At 45.8% G+C, this 19,740-nt stretch overlaps 1 protein-coding gene across 3 annotated transcripts in view; it reads left to right on the forward strand.

Moving 5' to 3' along the window:
- Positions 1-446: 446 nt before the first annotated feature.
- Positions 447-19,740, forward strand: part of LOC138580857 (zinc finger protein 514-like) — a 361,413-nt gene continuing 342,119 nt past the window's right edge. For all 3 annotated transcript variants that reach the window (XM_069651738.1, XM_069651739.1, XM_069651740.1), the window contains exon 1: positions 447-671. In XM_069651738.1, the coding sequence (XP_069507839.1) occupies positions 648-671 (24 nt within the window). In that variant the 5' untranslated portion in view covers positions 447-647. The remainder of the gene's footprint in view (positions 672-19,740) is intronic.

Below are 19,740 nucleotides of genomic sequence, written 5' to 3' on the forward strand. Positions count from 1 at the left end.
TCTTAAATGGTATGGCGTTTTACCTATTTTTTCTCTCCAGAAAGTGTAATGTGCAAATTGCAATATTTTAACCGCTAACACTTCAGTCACTTTTGCCAAAAGCTGCCTCTGTCACTCATTTCTCTTGACTGTATCGCGCTGTAGTATTTACAGAAGATTGATACCGAGTGAAACAGCTGCGCCACAACTGGCGCACGAAGGAAAACGATGGATTAGTGTCTCTGCCTGAAGTTATTCCCTGTTTATGGATAGCGTCTCTTAGGTAGGGAGGGGGCAGGTAGGTGGAGCTTGTTTTTTAAAATCTTTTCGCCAGGTAAGGTTAGACCCCTTTTAGTGACCGTAGTATGTGCTGCGAAGCCGTCGTTTTCTTGCTCCATGATGATAGTGTCTCGGGTAGAAGCGGGCCTCTTCTGCGCATGCTCGGCAGCAAGTGTCTCGCTTGTGAGCAAGTGGTTTGGCTATGCTGCGCGACTGCACTGTATACAGTGTTCCGCAGGGGAAGTTGGACTTGTTTTGGGGTGTTCAATCATCCAGTTACCGTTGACGGCCGCCAAGAACCATACCTTGCCGGGATCTAGAACCCAGTGCTGGAGAGGAAACTATTTCAGGTCGCTGGAACATAACGCAGACAAGTTCTTTGGCGAGAAATGCACCAGCAGAGTTCAGATGAGGTGGGTTACATACTCTGATTTGTGGAACATGGCAACACTTGCTAAAACTGCTGCTCTTGCAGGTGGCTGGCGGCAGTTTATTTGCTCCTTGGATTTAAGACTTTCCTATTCCCAAAGATTTCTAGGACGTGTTTCTCAGTCCGACTCTTGAGCTATTCCTTATGTCTAGAGGGCGTGTAGTCCAACCATACCCTCCAAAATGCTGGCACCTAAAAGATGCATTGCAATTTTGAGTTGCATTATCAACCATTTTCTCCTCCTGCCAAATGGTATTCCGGGGGAGTCTTTCCACAGAAAAGTGTATTAAAAATGCTTCCAAATCGAGCATTGTAAACCTACATCTGCTCCTTGAACCTATCACATGTGTTGTGTATGGTGGGTGTAGATCTATGCGCAAGAACTCCATGTTGTGATCATACACTGTCTAGTCCCACCTGGGACCCTGCTTATTATAAATTAATGTAATTGTGCCTGGTGGGCTCTCTTGTTTTAGTTTTTATTGTGACGGTACTTGATTGTAGCGGCGTATAAAGTAATTATGTACATTTAAGGAATGCAAAATCGAAAGGACTAGGAAACAAGGCTTGAAACAACTCACCTTTCAGATCAGACTATCTCCATCTCTTGCATTTTAAGGTGCAACTAAATGACACCTCTTTCAGTTTGAACAATGTATTCAGAAACACACTGTTAAACACATATAAACATATAAAATTACAATTTCATCGCAAATACAAAATCAGTATGACATCACTTAAGCACTAAAAAAGTTATCTTGTTTAAAAGTGTACCAGTCAACATGCCCATTCCAATTGGATGATGCTTATCCAGTCTTTGCTCCACCCTATGGCCAAAACCAATTCAGTGGAAGAAGTGAAGGGGTGTTAGAAAGCAGACTATCTGGCTGACACTGCAACTGGCAATGCTCGTGGCATGCTCATACAGTTGTGGCACAGAAATGCTTAGAAAACCTTTTAACATTACGGACCAGTGTCCTTAACAATGGGTGAGATGTTGCAGATATAAGACTGGAGATAGAAACATGAACCAGGGGCAAAGACAGTAGAGTATGATATAGGAATGCAATAGTATAATCTGATATGATTGGTTATTTATAACACTTAATACTCAGAGGTTTCTAAGCACGGACCCGGGGAACAAACCTGTGTTACTCTGTGTCGTCTTGCATCCAAGGCGAGCACGTTGCCCCTGAGCTCACCTCCCGAGGAAGTGATATGTTTTGGGATTAAGGGGTGAAAGAAGTGCCGTGGGGTTGTTGTAGAGAGGTAGCCGGAGAGCAGAACTGGGAGATGAGGTGGCTATGCAAGTGGTTCTTCAGAGAGGAGGAGAGCTAGGAGGTTGGATTTAAATAGAGATACAGTGGCAGTAGTGCGGAGAGGGAGAGAAAGAGCATTCCAGACGAAGGGAGAAAGTAGAGGAACAGAGCAGAAACGAGAGGCAGCACAAGGGGCACGAGAGGTGGCAAGGAGCTTCTATGCGATTTCATCACATTGTTTTTTTATAGGACATTTAACCACAAATGTACGCACGGGAGAACCCCTGCATGCCCCAATCCCCCTCTAACCTTATTATTACCCTAAGCAGCCCACCTGCCCACATACATTTGCAATAAAATGCTGTGCACAAATTCAACAAATCCTCAATGGAATAACCAGCGATGGAATCTTCGTTTCCCTACAAGGAGGTGAGCCGAGGATCATCATAGGGAGCGAGAGGGAGAGCAGGGAGTGAGGTGGGCCAATAGGTGGGGCAGGGCAATGCTATATATAGTTTTGAAGATTATATACTTTGCCCTTTTTCTCATACATAACCAGCCTAACTAATGACTGGCTGGGAGGTGGAGGTTAAGTGGGGAAGGTTGAAGAGTGTATGGACAGCAAAGTTGAGGACTCTGTCGAGAGGGGAAAAAGCATAGTTAGAAAGGACGTTGTAAGATCGAGAGAGTACCAATGAGGAGATTAGGTGCTTAGCAGTGTTGAAGGGAAGACAGTGTCTAATTTTTCTGATATTTAGGAGATTGTCTGACCGCAGTGGCATATTTAGAGATGAAGAGCGAGAAGTTGTGAGATGGGTCGAAGCCGACACAGAGGTTGTGAGCAAAGGCCGTAGGGAAGGTAGTAGAGAAGAATAAAAGAGGGGAAGAGAAAGAGAGAGCCTGTTTGAATTGAAAGTAGAGAACTTCAGTCTTAGTGCAGTTGAGCATGGGCGAGTGAGAAACTATCCAGTATTTGATGGCGGAGAGACAGACATTTATTACCCTAGTGCCTCAGATAATGAGGGAAAGGAGAAGATATGCGTGTCATTAGCAAAGAGATGACCGGAGAGCCCATAGGAGGAGATCAAGGTGCCAAAAGCAGAGGTATAGAGAGTGAGGAGAAGTGGCCCCAGGGCTGACCCATGGGGAACACCAACAGTAAGGGGGGTGAGCAGGGAGGTAGGGTTGTTCCAGGACACCCGGAAGTGCCTGGGGTGAGATATGAAACAAACCATGTGAGGGCCTTTTCCCTGATGCCTAGGATAGATGGTGAAGAGAGAAGGTCAGAATGGTTGACGATGTCGAAAGCAGCAGAGAGATCAAGAAGAATAAGAATAGATGAACGGTTAGCATGACTAGCGGAAGAGATGTAGTTGCTGACATTGAGGAGAGCTGACTCAGTAGAGTGCTGAAGTCGGAAGTTAGATTGAAGAGGGTCTCGGAGGTTGTGTGTGTCAATCAACACAGTGATTTGGTTCAAAACTACATGCTCTAAGATTTCGGAATAGTGAGGTAGAAGAGAGACGGGACAGGACAAATGTTGGCAGAACAGTTAGGCTCGGGGCCAGGTTTCTTAAGGATGGGAATGACCGTATCCGGCTTGTAGGTAGGATGATGGTCAAGTGGCACTGTTGAGAGGAGTTGAAGAGGGAAATAAGATATGGAGCAACACTGGAAGCTATGAGTTTTACTATGTGTGGGGCCATAGGGTTGATGGGGCACACAAAGGGTTAGTCCTAGGGAGAAGGCCAAGAAGCTCATCAGGGTTAGTGGGGGCAAAGGAAGCCATTGTGGCAGGAGAGGAGGGTAGAGGTGTTGGAGAAAAGTGAGCCGGTGAGAGGAGATAGAAGGTAATTTGCAAGGGTATTTCGAATGTTGGATATTTTTTAAGCAAAATAGATAGCTAGCCCATTAGCAGAAAGAGTAGAGGAGTTGGAGGAGGCTTTAGGACGTGAGAGAATTGAGTTGAGAAATTTTGGAGGAATCTAGATTGAGAGGATGGAGATGAAATGAGCAGTGGAATAGTTTTGAATTACAGTCAGGTAGAGTTGGTGATCTAAGGAGTGTCTAGATCTTTGCCAAGTGAAAAGGCTTTTCCTCATTGTTTTTTTCAGGGTGCGGATCGTAGGTGTAATCTAAGGCCATGGAGTCGAGGGTTTAGGAGTGAATGCGGTAAGAGGAAAGTGAGAAGAGAAGGGAGCGTTAAGAGCAGCAGTAAAACTGGTGAAGGCGTTCAGTGGATGGAACAGTGAATTTTGCTTTGGAGGAGAGCGAGTGGTGTAGGCCAAAGAGGTAGATGGGAAATTTGGAGGAGGGAAACTTGCACTTTGTAAAGGAAGTGGTAGATGGGGAGAGTGGGGTGGAAGTAAGAGTGGAGGTGGCAAAAACGATGGAATGGTCTGAGGGAGAAGCAGCATTGGAGATATTAGAGGCGGAGAGTTAGAGGAGATGAGAATAAGGTCAAGGGAGTTATCATTTGAATGGGTGGGCAGAGGGTGGACAGGAGAGAGCGAGTGGTGGGGGAGAAGAGTGCTAAAGCAAGTGGATAGAGGAGTGGAGAGAGCAGGGAGGTTAAAGTCAACAGTGACAATGAGTTGATGGAGAGGAAGGCAGTCAATTAGTTCTGAGAGGTGGTCAATACATTGACCAGCGAGACCAGCTGTCCGAAAGAGAGATGTAATATGAATGCCATAGGGAGCAGTGATTGTGGAGATAGTGTATTTGAAAGAGGAAGAAATAGTGGGAGATGGGGGAGGAGGAGACATAAGTTTGGATGATGCGAACAGTACTACACCATCACCTGTACCATTTGGGTGTGGAGAGAGGGTGAATGTTTAAGTGTTGCCACCTATCTACAGTGCTGAAAAGTTAATTATTAACTGTTGTATCCCACCAGTGATCTGGGGAGGTTGTTCTCACCTCCAACCCTTCCCATCCCCCTGCATAATCATGACCTGGAAACTATCCTGAGTGCGGATAGTATCCCACAGTGCTGCTGTCAAAGTATAAAAGGTGCACACCTTTTAAAGCTAAAAAAGCTGTACTGTATTTAAACATTTTCTGCACAGTATTCTTCTAACAAGCAATTTCACAGGCACCGTGATGAGACGTTCAAATGGTCTTGGGGTAAGCGTCTTGCTCCTCATCCTGACAACCTGGGTTGGAATCCCGCTTCTTCACCATTTAAAGCAGTCTGAACACACAAGCCAAATCTAAGATCTTTTCCAGATCAGAGATCCAAGAAAATCCGGCCCAATGCCAGCACTGCACATCCGAATTTAGAACAGAGTGGTCACTTTCCATGTCCTGTCTCCTGCTTGCCAGATTGTTGCCATTTGGTCAAGTTGTTATCTGCTGTCCCTGTGGATTGTAGACAGAGAAGTACAATCACTGAATTGCAGAAATGATTTATGTTCCTTCTTTTACCTTGCACATAGGTGCTAAGTAGGATTTAAGTGGTGTCTATTGTGTGTATTTAATTTTTTTGTTTGTTGCTAAAACACTATTTTTGCTGTCAACACCTGAGTGAATTGGGAGTGTAAACAGTTTCACAACCAAGGAGATTATTATTATTATTATTTTAAAATACATGTTTTCTTATTATGATTGGATGGATTGTATGTAATGCTTTTTATACAACTATTTTAAATATGTCCCCCCTGTACTTGGCATCACTCAGTGTCCCTGTCCTGACAGTTGTTTCAGCTGTGAACCACCTACATTGTCAATATGTGTATTACTGATGATTGTTTTATTTAAGTTGATACTGGCTCGTTGACGACCAAGGATGCATGTGCTGCACGCTTCATTATCTACATGCAGAAGAGGCCTAGCAGGAGTTTAAGGATTGATAAACTGCTAAAACTGGTAGTGCTGGAAGTAACACAGGAAGGTTCTGTTTCGAAACTCGCCATTTTGCATGCGCTGGACACTGAAATTTTGTTTGTAGCTCTAAAACGTTTTTGTTTTTGAAAATCCAAGGGTACTAACACACAAATGACTGAAGCTACCCCTTGTCTCGGCAGGATTGCTCAGGGGCAATGCGCTCGCCTTGGAAACAAGACAACGCAGACCAACACAGGTTCGAACCTTGGGTCCGCGCTTAGAAAAAACGTCTGGGTATTAAGTGCATGATAAATAAGCCATTACAATTAACACTTTTTAAAGTGTGACTCAAGCCACACTTTTACGCAAGCCTGGATTTTGCTTAAACTAGAGTATGTGTTTTTCCCATTGAAGGAGTACATCATTTAGAATGGCAAGAGAGAGCATTCTCAACCGTCAAGGGAATCGGATGTTAACCGTTCTACTACAAAACCTAAAACCTTTTGTGTGCGCATTACGCCTTTGTTTCACAACAAATATAACCACCTAATAAACCAACAAATATTACAACTTTGACACCAACTCACTAAACGTGCTAGGCTTTAGTGATCATAAGTTGTGAAAAGGGGAGGACCCATTTAGCATGTGGGTTTAGTTTTAAGTCCAGATTTTACATTAAGAAAAGGTAGTAACCCTAAGTACGCAGCTGTTCATCTCTCCACCACCTCAACTATTTGGGGGCTGAAGGACTAGGCGGGCCTTACAGTGATTTGACCTGATACCTCAGTATGCAGGCAGCCAAGATAACGGTTTCTCCATTGTGGGTTTAGCGTTGTGCTATAGAAATGCCTATACCAGAACTGCAAATGGGTTATGGGTGTCTGTCTCCTTTCACTCTGTTCAGGGTACAAATAAATGTGCGTGAGAGGAGGGTGGCTTCCTGAGACAGCACTAGCGCAGAAAGTGCTGCTGGTTTAAGAAGTATATCTGCAGTGGGGAACAGCCATGAATGAGTTGGTTGTGCTGTAAAGTGTTGCTACCCACGCACTAAAGATATTGGGAGGCCAGATTGCACCCTGGTTGTTGCATTTTACCTGTACTGGACAGGATATGTTCATGTCGCAAATGGGGCTCAGTTATTTCTGCCCCTGGGATGAAATCTGCAATTAAATGGTTGAAAGGAATGTAAGACGGACGCACGTGCTCTGGAGATAATCGCACTGAGGTCAGTAACTGGGGTGAGTCTGATAAACCTGCACAGAGTCCATCCCTCACGAAACATAGAAAGGTGAATGGATGGACATGATATGGTATGATATGATAGTTCAGCTGAGTAATGCACCTATTTCATTGTAGCGTCATCTGCTCTGTGAGTTTCCACCACTTTACTGTGTTGCCTCTGCCACTTTGTTATTCTGCTGCTTTGTTATTCTGCCACTGTGCTGTTCTGCAGCTTTGTTGTTCTGCCACTGTGATATTTTGCCACTGTGATATTTTGTCACACTCAGAGCATGCGAATAACTAGCCTTCACAATGGTTGAAATACGTCAGGTGAACCTTTGCGAGTAATCAGCCCAAGTTGCTATTAATGTAAAGAAGAGATTATGCTACTATTGTTATGTCATTCACAACAGGCAGTCACATAAGTTTTACTTTCTATAGTACTTGGTTTAGCTTGGGCTCGCTTTCAAGCAAGTAAATAATGATTGAACGCGGGAATGTTTTGTTATGCAGAAATCCTGGGGTTTAACAGCTGCTATGGGCAGAGCCGGCCTTGGGGGTGGGGGTGGAGCCAGCTCGAGGGAGTCTTTGAAGGGCTCCCCCGAGCTGGCGGCGTGGCAGAAGGCGTGGTAAGCGCCCACTTGTCATTAAATGCACCCGTGGCGGCAGGCTCATTTAATGACAATAGGGTGCTGACGCACCCTATTCATATAATTACCTCCTTGCCGGAGAGAGGAGGTAAAAAAAAAAAGTGGCCAATCCTGGCCCCGCCCCCTTCCGCCCCACCCCCTGTTAACCAGGGGCGCACAGGAGGCAAAGGGGAGGCGCCAATTCGCTGAGGGCGCTGCTGCCCTTTGGGCCGGTCTTGACTATGGGCAACTAATATAGGAAAGCTCAGAACCCTGGTACATTTGTGGTGAAGGTAGTTGCTGATTGAACACGGGGAGCTAATTAAACGTGTTCACAGCTGCTCCCTTCGTTGTCCAGCTCACAATGTGCACCAGCGGACAGATTTGCATGGAGTGCTAATTACATGCTGTGTTTGTTATAGCAATAACACCCAATCCGGCGGTGATATTCTAGGGTTCCTATTGATTGAATTCCGTGATTCACAAGGATGAGCTCACACAGGTGCATTATTTTCTATAATCTTTTTACATACGTTATTTAATGAATACTGTATTGTGTGCTCAACAGTTTACTTTCAAAAGAATATCCTATTACTATTTCCTTTTTTGTAACGGTCTTATGTATATACCTTTCATTGTATTTGTCTTTTCTCTTTTTTTAAGGTTTTTTATAAGTCAATACAAAATATATATCTCTTATATATAAAATGCTTAGGCATGTTTCTGTATGTTTTCGTACAAGCTTCGTTAAGTTTCCATATATGTTTTGGGTTTCAAGAAACAAAAACGAGTATGGTGGAGCTGTGCCTCTCTAAGAATAGTGAGCAAGAGGGCAATGTCTGGATTCCCCTAGTAACTTAGAGTGAGACCCAAAGTTACTTAAAATATGCAAAAAAAAGGGGTCCTGGGAAGTCCCTCTGCTGGACATTAGTCCCGGTTATGAGAGCCTTACCCAGATTCTTTAGCTTACTATCTTTCACAGAGGAGAAATATGCCAAACACACCATTCTTTGTCCTTGCCTGGGGCAGTCCAGCACCGAAATGCTAGGCAATTCTCCTCTGAACAAGAGTACCAAAAGCAACCCCAGACATGTGTTTCAGTCTGGTTGGACCTCATCAGTATGGTGGAGCTGTGCCCCTCTAAGAATAGTGAGCAAGGGGTCACTATTACTCTCCTGCCAGGACTTAACAATGTTCACTGTATTTGGGTGCGGGTCCCAGACTCGCAATCACACTGCCTAGTTTACTCTCCTGACAGGTATTTACGACATTCATTTCCAAGGGGCATTAGCCTTCCTTTGAACCTTCACCTCTACTGTGCCTGGGATACTCTCCTGCCAGGACTTTCGCAATCTTCATCATTAAGGACACAAGGAGGTATGCCTCTTCACCAAGTACCTCTTTCTTATAGTCCTTAATTTTTATTTACTTCTGTGTACTCGTCCTTTAACTTCCCCAAAAACTGGGATTATTCAGAACACTTAGCATGCAAGCCGTGGGATTCTGTTTCAGTGAGTAATATGTTCCCACAGCACAACCCGGGTGGGCTCACTGGCATTGTGATGACTTCCTGGCCTTCCCCGCTCTCTCTTGGGTCCTTCTTCGTGTTTGTCTTCTTGTCACAGAAGGGTGTTTGTCTGTTCAGCGCAAAGCTTCTCCACTGCCTTGCGTCCCAGTTTGGCGTAGCTGGTGCCTTCAGGGATGCGTCCATTGGCCAGCCTCTGCCTTTCCTTCTCTCTGTTTCATGGCTCTGCCTCGCTATCCAATCTCTGGGTTCCCAGCCTGAGCCAGGGAGATTTATCTGCTCTCGTCTGGTGTCTCTGTGCTCGACTGCCTGGCTGACAGCTTGGCTTCTCTCTCCTTCCTGATCTGCGTTGGGTGAAGTGAATCTCCTTCCATCTTGACCCTTCCTGCTTTTTAGCATCATGCCACCTCCCAGACGCCCCAAACAATTAGAGCCCGTCTCCAGTTCCATGGTCTGTATTGCTCCCATTCTCTTCCTCGTCTCTGTGTCTTTACAGAAGATGTTATAAAGAGTTCTACTATTGGTGTAAGGTGGCTGAACTGGGTCTACACCACAATAAGCTATACAAGTATGGGAGTTCAGGGGGATGTCACGTTATGAGTGTAAAAGAGGATGTCTCAGAGTGGTGATATTAGTCATCATGGCGCATTCTAATGCAACCTTATAGTATGCCATAAATGTCTGTGGTATTGAGGGGAGGGTCATCAGGTTGTAGGGGAAAGGGGGAATACCATCTCTTGTCTGGCGACGCCTCTACAGACCCACAAGGGTCGTCCCCTGCCCATGTGTCCTCCCTCAGATAGGCACCTCCAGGGTCAAGGTCAAACAGCTTCTGCCTTCCCCTGGCCACATGGGGAGAGACTTTCCCTGGGAAAGGAGTGATGACATAGCCAGATTCATCTTCCTCCCTATTCCCAATTGGCTTGCTCAAGCTTGATTTACTACAGCCAGTGTACCCACACTGTCTAATCCTTTCCTGCCCTAGGGAGGCCTAAAGGCCATAGCTTTATCTATCTGAGATATTTTTTGTCAACATGCTCGCCTTGGAAGCAAGACAACACAGAGCAACACAGGTTTGATCCCCGGGTCTGCGCTTAGAAACCTCTGGGCATTAAGCGCGTTATAAATAGCCTAATCATATCATATATCTGACTCCCTCTGTGACCTCCTATGGGACCCAGCCGAGTATTGTGATTGTCCTAGCCTCCCCTCCTCCTCTCAATGCCCGTGTCTTAATCTGCCTGTCTCCCCACTTTTCCACCCTCCTCGCTGTCTGTCTACGCACTCTGTCCCCTGGTTTCTCGTCCCTGCCCGCTAACTCCCTTCTGATCCCATCTGCTTCCCTCCATATCCCACACTTCCGATCACTGCCCTGCTATTGCTCTCTTACCCCTCCTTCCTGTCACTTTCCTCTACCAAACTCTCACTCTGCCCCTATAATTACCTCCACCAACTATTTCACTCACACCCAATTGGTATGCCTTTCCTACCCCCCAACACGTTGCCACCTTTCTCTGTAACCATTCCAAAATCACCTCCAAGTCCTCCTACAGCTGCTACACCCTCAGCTCTGGTTTCATGGTCCTCTTGCACCTTCTCTCTGACCTCACCTGTACAACTCTCACTCTCAATAGACTGCCGGCTCTTTATAGTCCTCTCCTTCCTGCCAAGAAGCATCCCATTGCTCCCATTGGCTACTAGATCCATTTGGCTTCCTGGTACAATCATTTCTCCCGGAAGTCTTCAAAAAGCCCTCTAGCCCTGCCCCCATTTCAGTCCCCATTTTCCACCAGCCATGCGACCGGAGTGGTTTTTTGCTCTCTGGTTCTCTCCTGACCTCGGTGTAAGTCACTGTTTAAACAGGGTTTGGGGAGCATTCATTCCTGGGTCTTCCCTAGCACCAGCCCTACAAATAATGTGTTTTGGCCACTTTTACTCCCACAAAATAGGTAAATATCCCATAAAAAGAAAAATGGGGAGTAAAAATACCCCCAACAAAAAAATAGGCAACAGACACATAAGAGCCTGTACCCCTGTTTTCACCCACATAGTTCCATGAATATATTTGAACCAGTAATACAAGTAGTTCCACATGCAGGAGCATTGCCTATCCCCATGCAGTGTCATAGTTCCTTTTTCGCTGACACAGCGCTTCCATGTATCCCATCCAGAGTTTGTGGGGGTAGGTGCTTGGTCAGCCATTTAGCTTCTAAATTGTGAAACCTAGTCCATTCCCATTTTGGTAACCATTCCATTGCTCCTGCTCCAGGCTGGGTCTTGCCCTTTTGGTCCAGGTGCATTATGTTATTTGTAGTTTCCCTCCAAGTGGTGCTTCTTCTCAGGTTCCATGATACAAGCCTGGTTTCTGAGGTGCCATGCTCGCTGGTTATCGTATTCTCTAAATTAATAGAAAGAGAACTGACCAGGACAGATGCAGCATTGGGACAGATACAGCGGTACCAATGTACATGCACGGCTCCAGCCTGGCATAAGGGTCCCCACACCTCCTCTGTGCCACCTCCCTGCTTGGTCTGGCTCTGGCATTGTAATGAATGGCCACCTACCCCAGGTTGAGAGGTGTTCCTTTAACCCCTTGGTTTCCCTTGACAGGCTCTTCGTAGACATCACCCTCTCACATCACTCTTTGGCTATTCTATTAATTCTCATACGGTCTCATCCCCCACAGCAGTGGCATATTCCTGTTTTTTTCACTACGCTTCATGGATGATGCCAGCCTTTTTTGTTGAATTGTGAATTTAACACCCGCTAGTTCCTGTAATCTCAGTATGTCCTGTGCTCCATTATTAATCAATAATTCGGGCAATTGTTGTTGCCTGTTTTTTGTCATTGTAATGGCACGTCTAGCATCTTAAAGAAAGAGGACACCTGCCACAAGGCTGAGTGCATGTACAGAAACCCAAATAAGCAATACACGGCTCAACAACTTTATTTGCACTCAATGGACGGTTGGAATAATGCCTGAAGGGAGAAATCTAGAAGACATACAGGGTGTAGTTCTACTCAACAGTACACAGGTTCAACTCAAAACTGGAATAACTGTCAGGGGTGATGTCGGATGCACTCTCTGAGGAGGTGATTCTTACCCGGTCCCTTGGACGGTGGCTCGGTGGGAAGAGAAATGCCCTATCTCTGTAGGGGACCAACCTGGTCCTTGTGAATTTCATCCAGGAAGACCTGCCCCAGATGATAGCCTGAACTTCAAGGGAAACCCTCTTTGGGAATAAAACCCTTGGCGGTGGACTGAAAGCAGGCCTCAGCAAGGTCAGTGATTTAGGATTTAGCTAGGATTACCGACAGGCAGTCGTGGCAGCTCAGGATGGACACAGGAGTACCAGACAAGCAGCCAAGGCAGCAGCAGACAGAGTCTAGAGTAATCCAGGAAGGGACCTGATAGAAGGGGAAACGGGAAGACCAGAAGATGTAGGGACAGAGAGAATTCAGGAAGAACAGCGGGCAGGACCAGGAAGAGGGATTCGTGGCAGACAGAAGAACCGACGTGGAGAAACAAGAAAATCGCATAGATCCAGCAGAGCATTGCAACACACCATAATCCAGCAGCTTCCGGTTTAAGAGCGCCATTTTGGAATGTAACAGGTCTGCATAACAACTAGACCACTAAACAGAAATACGGCAAAAGGCGAACCGTAACATACTCCTAATCTATGTGGTACCCTCAAGATCTGAAGTCCAAATGTTGTTATAGGTGCCTTGGTGTCCCCTCTTATCCTCCCCACTGAGAAGACAGACAACTTACTACAGTTCAGCTGAACCCATATAATTTACCAGACTTTGTCACTTCAGGCATCACTGCAGCAACAGAAACTCCTGTGTTAGTTAAGTGTAAGAAGACATCATCAGCAAAGAGAGAGATTTTACAGTCAAACACCCATACTGCACCCCTCTTATGTTGGGGTCTTATGAATCACACAAGCCAGTGGCTCTAAAACAATGGAAAACAGAAGGGGAGAGCGCAGACATCCCTGACATGCCCCATGGAACAACTGGAAACCTGTGCACAGACTGCCATTAACATATACCTTAGAGATTGGCCTATCGGAGAGTAATGCTATCCATCTACTAGAATGTTGTGCCTCAATCCCCCATGCGTTTCAAGACTGCTCGCATAATGTTCCAGTCTACACGGTCAAATGCTTTTTCAGCTTCTAAGAATACGAGATTATCCTCTGGTCCGCTAGGTTGAGCAAAATATATGAGGTTGAGTGTGTTCCTGATATTATCGGCTCCTTGCCTTCCTTGTATAAACTCCACTTGATCCCCATGAATCAGCTTAGGCAGCACCCTGTCTAACCTGTTCCTCAAATCTTGGTCAGAATGTGTAGATCTATACTAAAAAGAGAGATAGGCCTATAAGACACACACCAGATCAGGGCATTTAGCTTGGAACAGGGGAGTGCCTTTCCATCCAAAATTTCATTAAAATATGTGGCCAGTATGGGCTCCAGATCGGATTAAAATATTTTATAGGAATGTACAGTGTACCTGTCTTCCCGCAAAGCCATTTCGCATGGAAAGCTGAATGTTTATGTTTATGTTTATTGAGTTTATATAGCGCTTTACTCCAAAGCGCTTTTCGGCAATAATGTACTGTTGTTATTCTGTAATCTCTTGGTGTCTGATCATGGACGTGATTATCAGAGCATAATCTGTTCTCGTATGTGGGAGGTTAAGCCTGTACATATAACCTTGCAGGCTGTCTCTGTCACTATTCAATTCAAAGGGCATTATAACAGTTCTAAACAATACCATGATATTCTGCTTTCATCCCTGGCTATCTCCCTCCGCTCCTCTAATACCCCCTTCTGCCCATGCACTCTCCTGTTTTTGTAACCTATGTATCACAAGGCCAGAACACCCGCCTTGTTAAAAGGCATAGAAACCCCTCTCAGCTGGGGGTGGGTGTCGAACCACGGAGCAATCCAGAGCCAGTTCTTCTCCTGAGGAGAACGGCAGTTGAGAGGGTCCCTGTTTCTAACAAGTAATATGCAGTCCACAGTTGTCTCACACCATGCCCCTATACAAAATGCTTACCTTTCTTTTTTTTGTAGAGTTAACGAGAAAGTCATCAGCCAAGGTCATCAGCAAAGAGTAAGAAACCCTGCAGCGCCAACAAAAAACATAACTTCTTTGGCAGTCTGTACCAGTAGCAAGAGCATTAACTCTCCCGGTTAAGTACTACCCGCATTCTGCGCTTGCATCAAGGGAAACTGCTTGACAAAGAACACCAGCAGAGGAAATGTTTCTCAGGGTCGAGTGACATTGCACAGCGCTCTGCATTGCTAGTAAGAGTAAGCCGACACCTGCAGACATCAGTATTCCGATGGGCCCATATGGAAAAAAGGGATGGGACTTATCCCACCATTTAACAGCTCTGTTGATTGTGTCACTACCCAAGAGGGAAAGTCAGGCTAAATTGATTAGGCCAAGTGAACCAATGGCAGGAAGACGGGGGACATAAAAGGAAGGACAGGAAATTATGGGTTGTTCAAGGAAGGAAGGAGAGCAAGTGGTACTTCAATGTGAGTGTGCAGGTGAGTGTGGCAAATGTGGTTGGTTGTGACTGGGTGACAGGTGTGTGAATGAGTAGCAGGTGGGCAGACTGGGAGAAGTAGCAGTGTGGCGGTAGTTATGGGAGTTCTAGTAGTATGGATGTGGTAGTAGTAGTGTAGAGGTAGAAGTAGTAGTGTGGAGGAGGAAGGAAGCATAACAGAGAGGGTGAAGTAACGTTAAAGGGTGAAGACAAAATCTAGAAGGAGTGAGACATTGGAGTGACAGTAGTGTAGAGGGAGGTGAGACGGAGAGAGAGAGAGAGAGAGAGAGAGAGGCGGGTGGAGTTGGATGAGTGTAGCGAGAGGTCAGCAGATGGAGAGGAGCGGGTAAAAGGACGGAATCCAACAGGGTGTCTCTAAGGCACATTCCCGTATTGAACATTAACCACTGGATAAAGTAGGGACAGTTAGGAAATTCCTGAGGGAATTTAGTTAGCAAAGGCAACCTGCCTTTAGGTCCTCTTATTTAGGATAAGCCAGATTTAGATAGTGGGGGTCAATCTTCATTAGCTAATGACCTGGGGTCAGAGACAAACAAGTTACAAACCCATGGTAACGTTCTTTCGACTGGATGTTCCTTCCTCATTTTAGGATATTTCCATATCCAGCTTCAGCTGCTTCAGAGATTTTTTCCCAGCACAGGGTGCTGTGTGTCGATGTCGGTCGACTCATTCTCCCTCTGAGGCCTCCATCTCGATGTCGACGTCATCAATGGTATAAAGCGCGCGCAGTGACCGCTTGCTTCAGTTCTGTTTTTAAAAGCATGTTTAGGATAACCCACACCGGACAGTTACTTCTCCTAAAAGAGCAAAGACTGCAATTCCATGGAAAATTGTACTGCGTGCAGTTTGGGAGGGGCGATGAGGAATACGTCGGAAGAACATCCAGTCGAAAGAACGTTACAATGGATAAGTAACTTGTTCTTAGAATGGATTGTGTCCTCCCACGTATTCCTCATCTTATGATAAAGTCCCAAAGCAGTGCAAGTATTCCTGAAGGAGGGAGTCAGAATTTTCAGATTCATAATAATTTAGGAGTTCCTTCATAGGCCTGTGTGCACAGAATGTAGCACTGCCTTTCCAAATAAACCTTCTCGGCTTGAGGAAGAGTCCAGATTATAATGTTTGGTAAAAGTCTGTACAGATGACCATGTGGCAGCCAAACAAAATATTCCTAATTGCAACACCCCTCTGTAATGCAGAGGTGGTAGCCTTGCCCCTGGTTGAATGAGCTCTAAAACCCTTCAGAGGATCTTTTCCTGCTAATCTGTAGCATTCAGTTATTCACCAAATAATCCATCTCGACGAGGTTTGTTTTGAAATTGCCATATCCAAATTGTGGCCCGTGTAAGCTACAAGAAGTTGGTCATCATGTCTTATCTTAGACATCCTGGAAATGTAAAATCTTAGTGCATTCCTGGGATCAAGCCTGTTTAATCTCTCCTCTTCCTTTCCAGGATGAGGAGGAGGATAAAATGAAGGTAGAATTATCTTCTGAGTTAAATTGAACTCACACAATCTTAGGCAAGAAGGTTGGTTTCACCTTAAGGACTAAGTAGTAATCCTTATAGAAGATTGTATAAGGAGGCTTGCAGGACAAGGCCTGAAGTTCACTCACCCTTCAGGCTGATGTAATGGCCACTAAAAGGATGGCCTTTAAGGTTAATAACCTTAAAGGACAGGTATGGATAGGCTCAAAAGGAGCACACATTAGAAATCTCAATACTAGGTTGAGGTCCCACGTTGGCACTTGGAATGGGACTGGGGGAAATGTATTTGACAGTCCTTTTAAGAATTGTATCACAAAGGGAATCTTGAAGAAAGATAACTCTTCAGAGGAGCGCTTAAAAATCGGGAGCGCAGCAAGGTACCACTTGATTGTACTAACCTGGAGCCCCAAGTTGGCCAGGTGTAAAAAGAATGATAGGTGTAGTGCATGTAAACAGATCTTCATTCTTATCCCTACACCTGCTGCAAAACTTGTTCCAACAGCAGCAGTACAAGGATTTTGTTGCTGGCCTTCTGGCTGAAAGCAAAATCTCCATTACGTCTTCCGGAGGTCCCAATCCTTGTATCTCAACCTCTCAGAAACCATGTGTGAAGGTTGAGATTCTTGACCTCTGGATGGAATACCCAACCCTCCTCTCTCTCTCGAGCGAAGGTCCTCTCTTTGTGGCAGACGTATTGGAGGGCAGATGGACATGTCTAGAAGGTCCGGGTGCCACATCCTCCTGGCCCAATCCGGAGCAATTAGGATCATGGATTTCCCAAACTTTCTCAACCTCCTGATGACTTGAGGAAATATGTACAGGAGTGGAAACTCACAGTCCACTACAAACGTGTCTCCTAGAGCTTCTCTTAGGGGAAAGCCCCTTGAGCAGTACTGTTCGCACTTCCGGTTGACAGTAGACGCAAAAAGATCCACTTTAGGGGTTCCCCAAAGGGTGAAGATCTCTTGAAGGACTTCCTGAGCGAGTTCCCACTCGTGGGAGACTTGTGCTCTGCCAGCTCAGAGCATCCGCCGCCGTGTTCTCCTCTCCGGCTAGGTGAACTGCCGATGGGGAGATTCCTTCTTGAATTGCCCAGAACCAGAGCTGCATTGCCTCTCTGCGCATTGGTAGTGACCCTACACCTCCTCTCTTGTTGAGGTAGTACATGGCCACCATGTTGTCTGTCATTATCAGGACGTTCTTCCCCCGCACACAGGGCAGAAAATCCTTCAGTGCTAATCTGATTACCCTCAGCTCCAACAGGTTGATATGTAGTTTGGAGACCATCGACCGCTGATTGTCAGGCCGTTGGTATGCACTCCCCACCCTGTGAGTGAGGCGTCCGTTACTACCTTTATATCCGTCCATGGTTTCCAAAAAGATTCTCCCTTCAAAATGTCCTTGCAGGCCCACCACAGGAGATCCTGAGCAACTCTGTTTGGGACCTCAAGGAGATCTGACATCCTGTCTAAGAACTGAGACCATTGAGTCCTTAGAGCCCACTGAAGAGATCTCATTCTCGGGCACGCCCCTTGCACCAGAAAAATGCATGATGCCATGAGGAACCAGAAAGTCAAAGGCTAGGAGATGCTGGGCACTTTGGAATTTGGTGACCATCTGCAGCATGTCTTGAGCCCTCACCTCTGTTGGTGAGGCTTTCCCCATGGATGCATCTATGACTGCTCGAATGAATAGGAGCTTTTGAGACGGTATCATGTGAGACTTCTTGAAGTTGGGTGAGAAACCCAGTCTGTGAAGGGAGTGACAGGTGGAGCTGAGATGTTTCAGGGCCTGTTCGGGAGAACGTACCCTGAACAAACAATTGTCCAGGTAGGGGTAGATGTGAATTCCCCCTCTCCTGAGACTCGCTGCCACCACTGACATTAACTTGGTGAAAACCCTCAGTGCGGAGGTCAGCCCAAATGGCAAACTGATAATGAGAACCGCCAACGGCGAACCTCAGGTACCATCTGTGCTTGTGATGGATTGGCACATGAAAGTAAGCATCCTGAAGGTCCAATGATACCATCCAGTCCTGAAGCTGGAGGGCCTGAAGGATCTGAGAAAGGGTAACTATCTTGAACTTGTCCTTCCTGAGGAACCTGTTCAAGTCTCTTAACCAAAATGAGTCTCAATCCTCTGTCCTTTTTTGGAATTAGTAAGTACAGGAAGTACCAACCCTTGTGCCTCTTTGCTACAGGTACTGCTTCTATAGCTCCTTTCTCTAGGGTTAATATTTCCTGCATAAGGAGCGGATCTGGAACATTTAAAGAGCTGTTACCCGGTGGATGACTCTGATTCTTTTTTAGAAAGGGAAGGCAGTAACCTTGGGCAACTGTTTCCAATTCCCATGCATCTGAAGTAATGCCTCGCCATTCTTTCAGATACAGTGACAGTCTGTCTCCCACTGGGGTCTTGTGAACTAAGACCTCAGAGCGGTCTAGAGGCGGCTGGAGCAGTGGCTGATGGTAACGCAGCCGCTGCCTGGGCAGTTCTAGTACCTCTTCCTCACCCACCACAGGGAAATCTTTTCTGACCTCTTTGATTGGACAGTCCTCTCCCCCTTCCAACTGAGGAGTAAAAGCCCTCCAAGGTGTGCCGGTGGGGCGGTTCTGTGGCTGTCTAATAGCAGCACCAAGCAGCTTTAGAGGTCTGTAATTTATCTAGGCGCTCGTCAGCCTTGTTACCAAATAAATGTGTACCATCAAAGAACATTTTAAGCAATCTGGCCTGCACATCTGGAGCAAAACCAGACTTTCTTAACCAGGCAAACCTGTGCATAACTGTACTAGCCACCATGGACCTGCTGATGCTGTCTGCATTGTTGAGACCTGTCTAGTGGGATTCACACATTACATCTTTCCCATCATTGACTAGATTTAAAAATCCGTCCCTTTCCTCCCCTTCTGGGATATGATCAGCCGCCATTGATAAACATTCCCAAATAGTGTGAGTGAATCTGGCCAATTTACATGTAGCATTTGCTGACCTTAGGGCCATACTTCCCACAGAGAAAACTTTCTTGGCCAAAGCGTTGTAACGCTCATCTCTGTCTGGGGGAATGGTCGGATAAGCGTTCTATTTAGAGGTTGATGTGACAGCTTGTACCACTAAACTTTCATTAGTGGGATGCTTTGTCAAGTAACTGGGGTCACTACTGGACGCCATGTATTTAGATGTCAATTTTTTTATTTTTTTTGAAAATGTAGTTTTTATTAAGGTTTTCATTTTCAGAACAAATAATGCAAGCTTGAGTTCAGCAAAGTGTACATTACAGATGGAAAAAAAAAAAGAAAAATTTGTAATACAACTTATTCCCCTATTCCAGCCTTTCCCTCCCCCCTTCCCCCCTCCCTCTCCCATACCATGGTTCAGAGAGCAGTAATAACAATAGGGTCTACTTCGGAGTCTGAGAAAGATGTGACACGGGCATAGGGCGAAATCAGGATGGGCATGGGTGACTCAACGCGTCAGGGCCCACACGTCCGGGGTGCTGTTCCCGGTCTGGGCTATATC

This window comes from Ambystoma mexicanum, chromosome 3p (assembly GCF_040938575.1).
Source record: "Ambystoma mexicanum isolate Mex_15411 chromosome 3p, UKY_AmexF1_1, whole genome shotgun sequence".
Taxonomy (NCBI): domain Eukaryota; kingdom Metazoa; phylum Chordata; class Amphibia; order Caudata; family Ambystomatidae; genus Ambystoma; species Ambystoma mexicanum.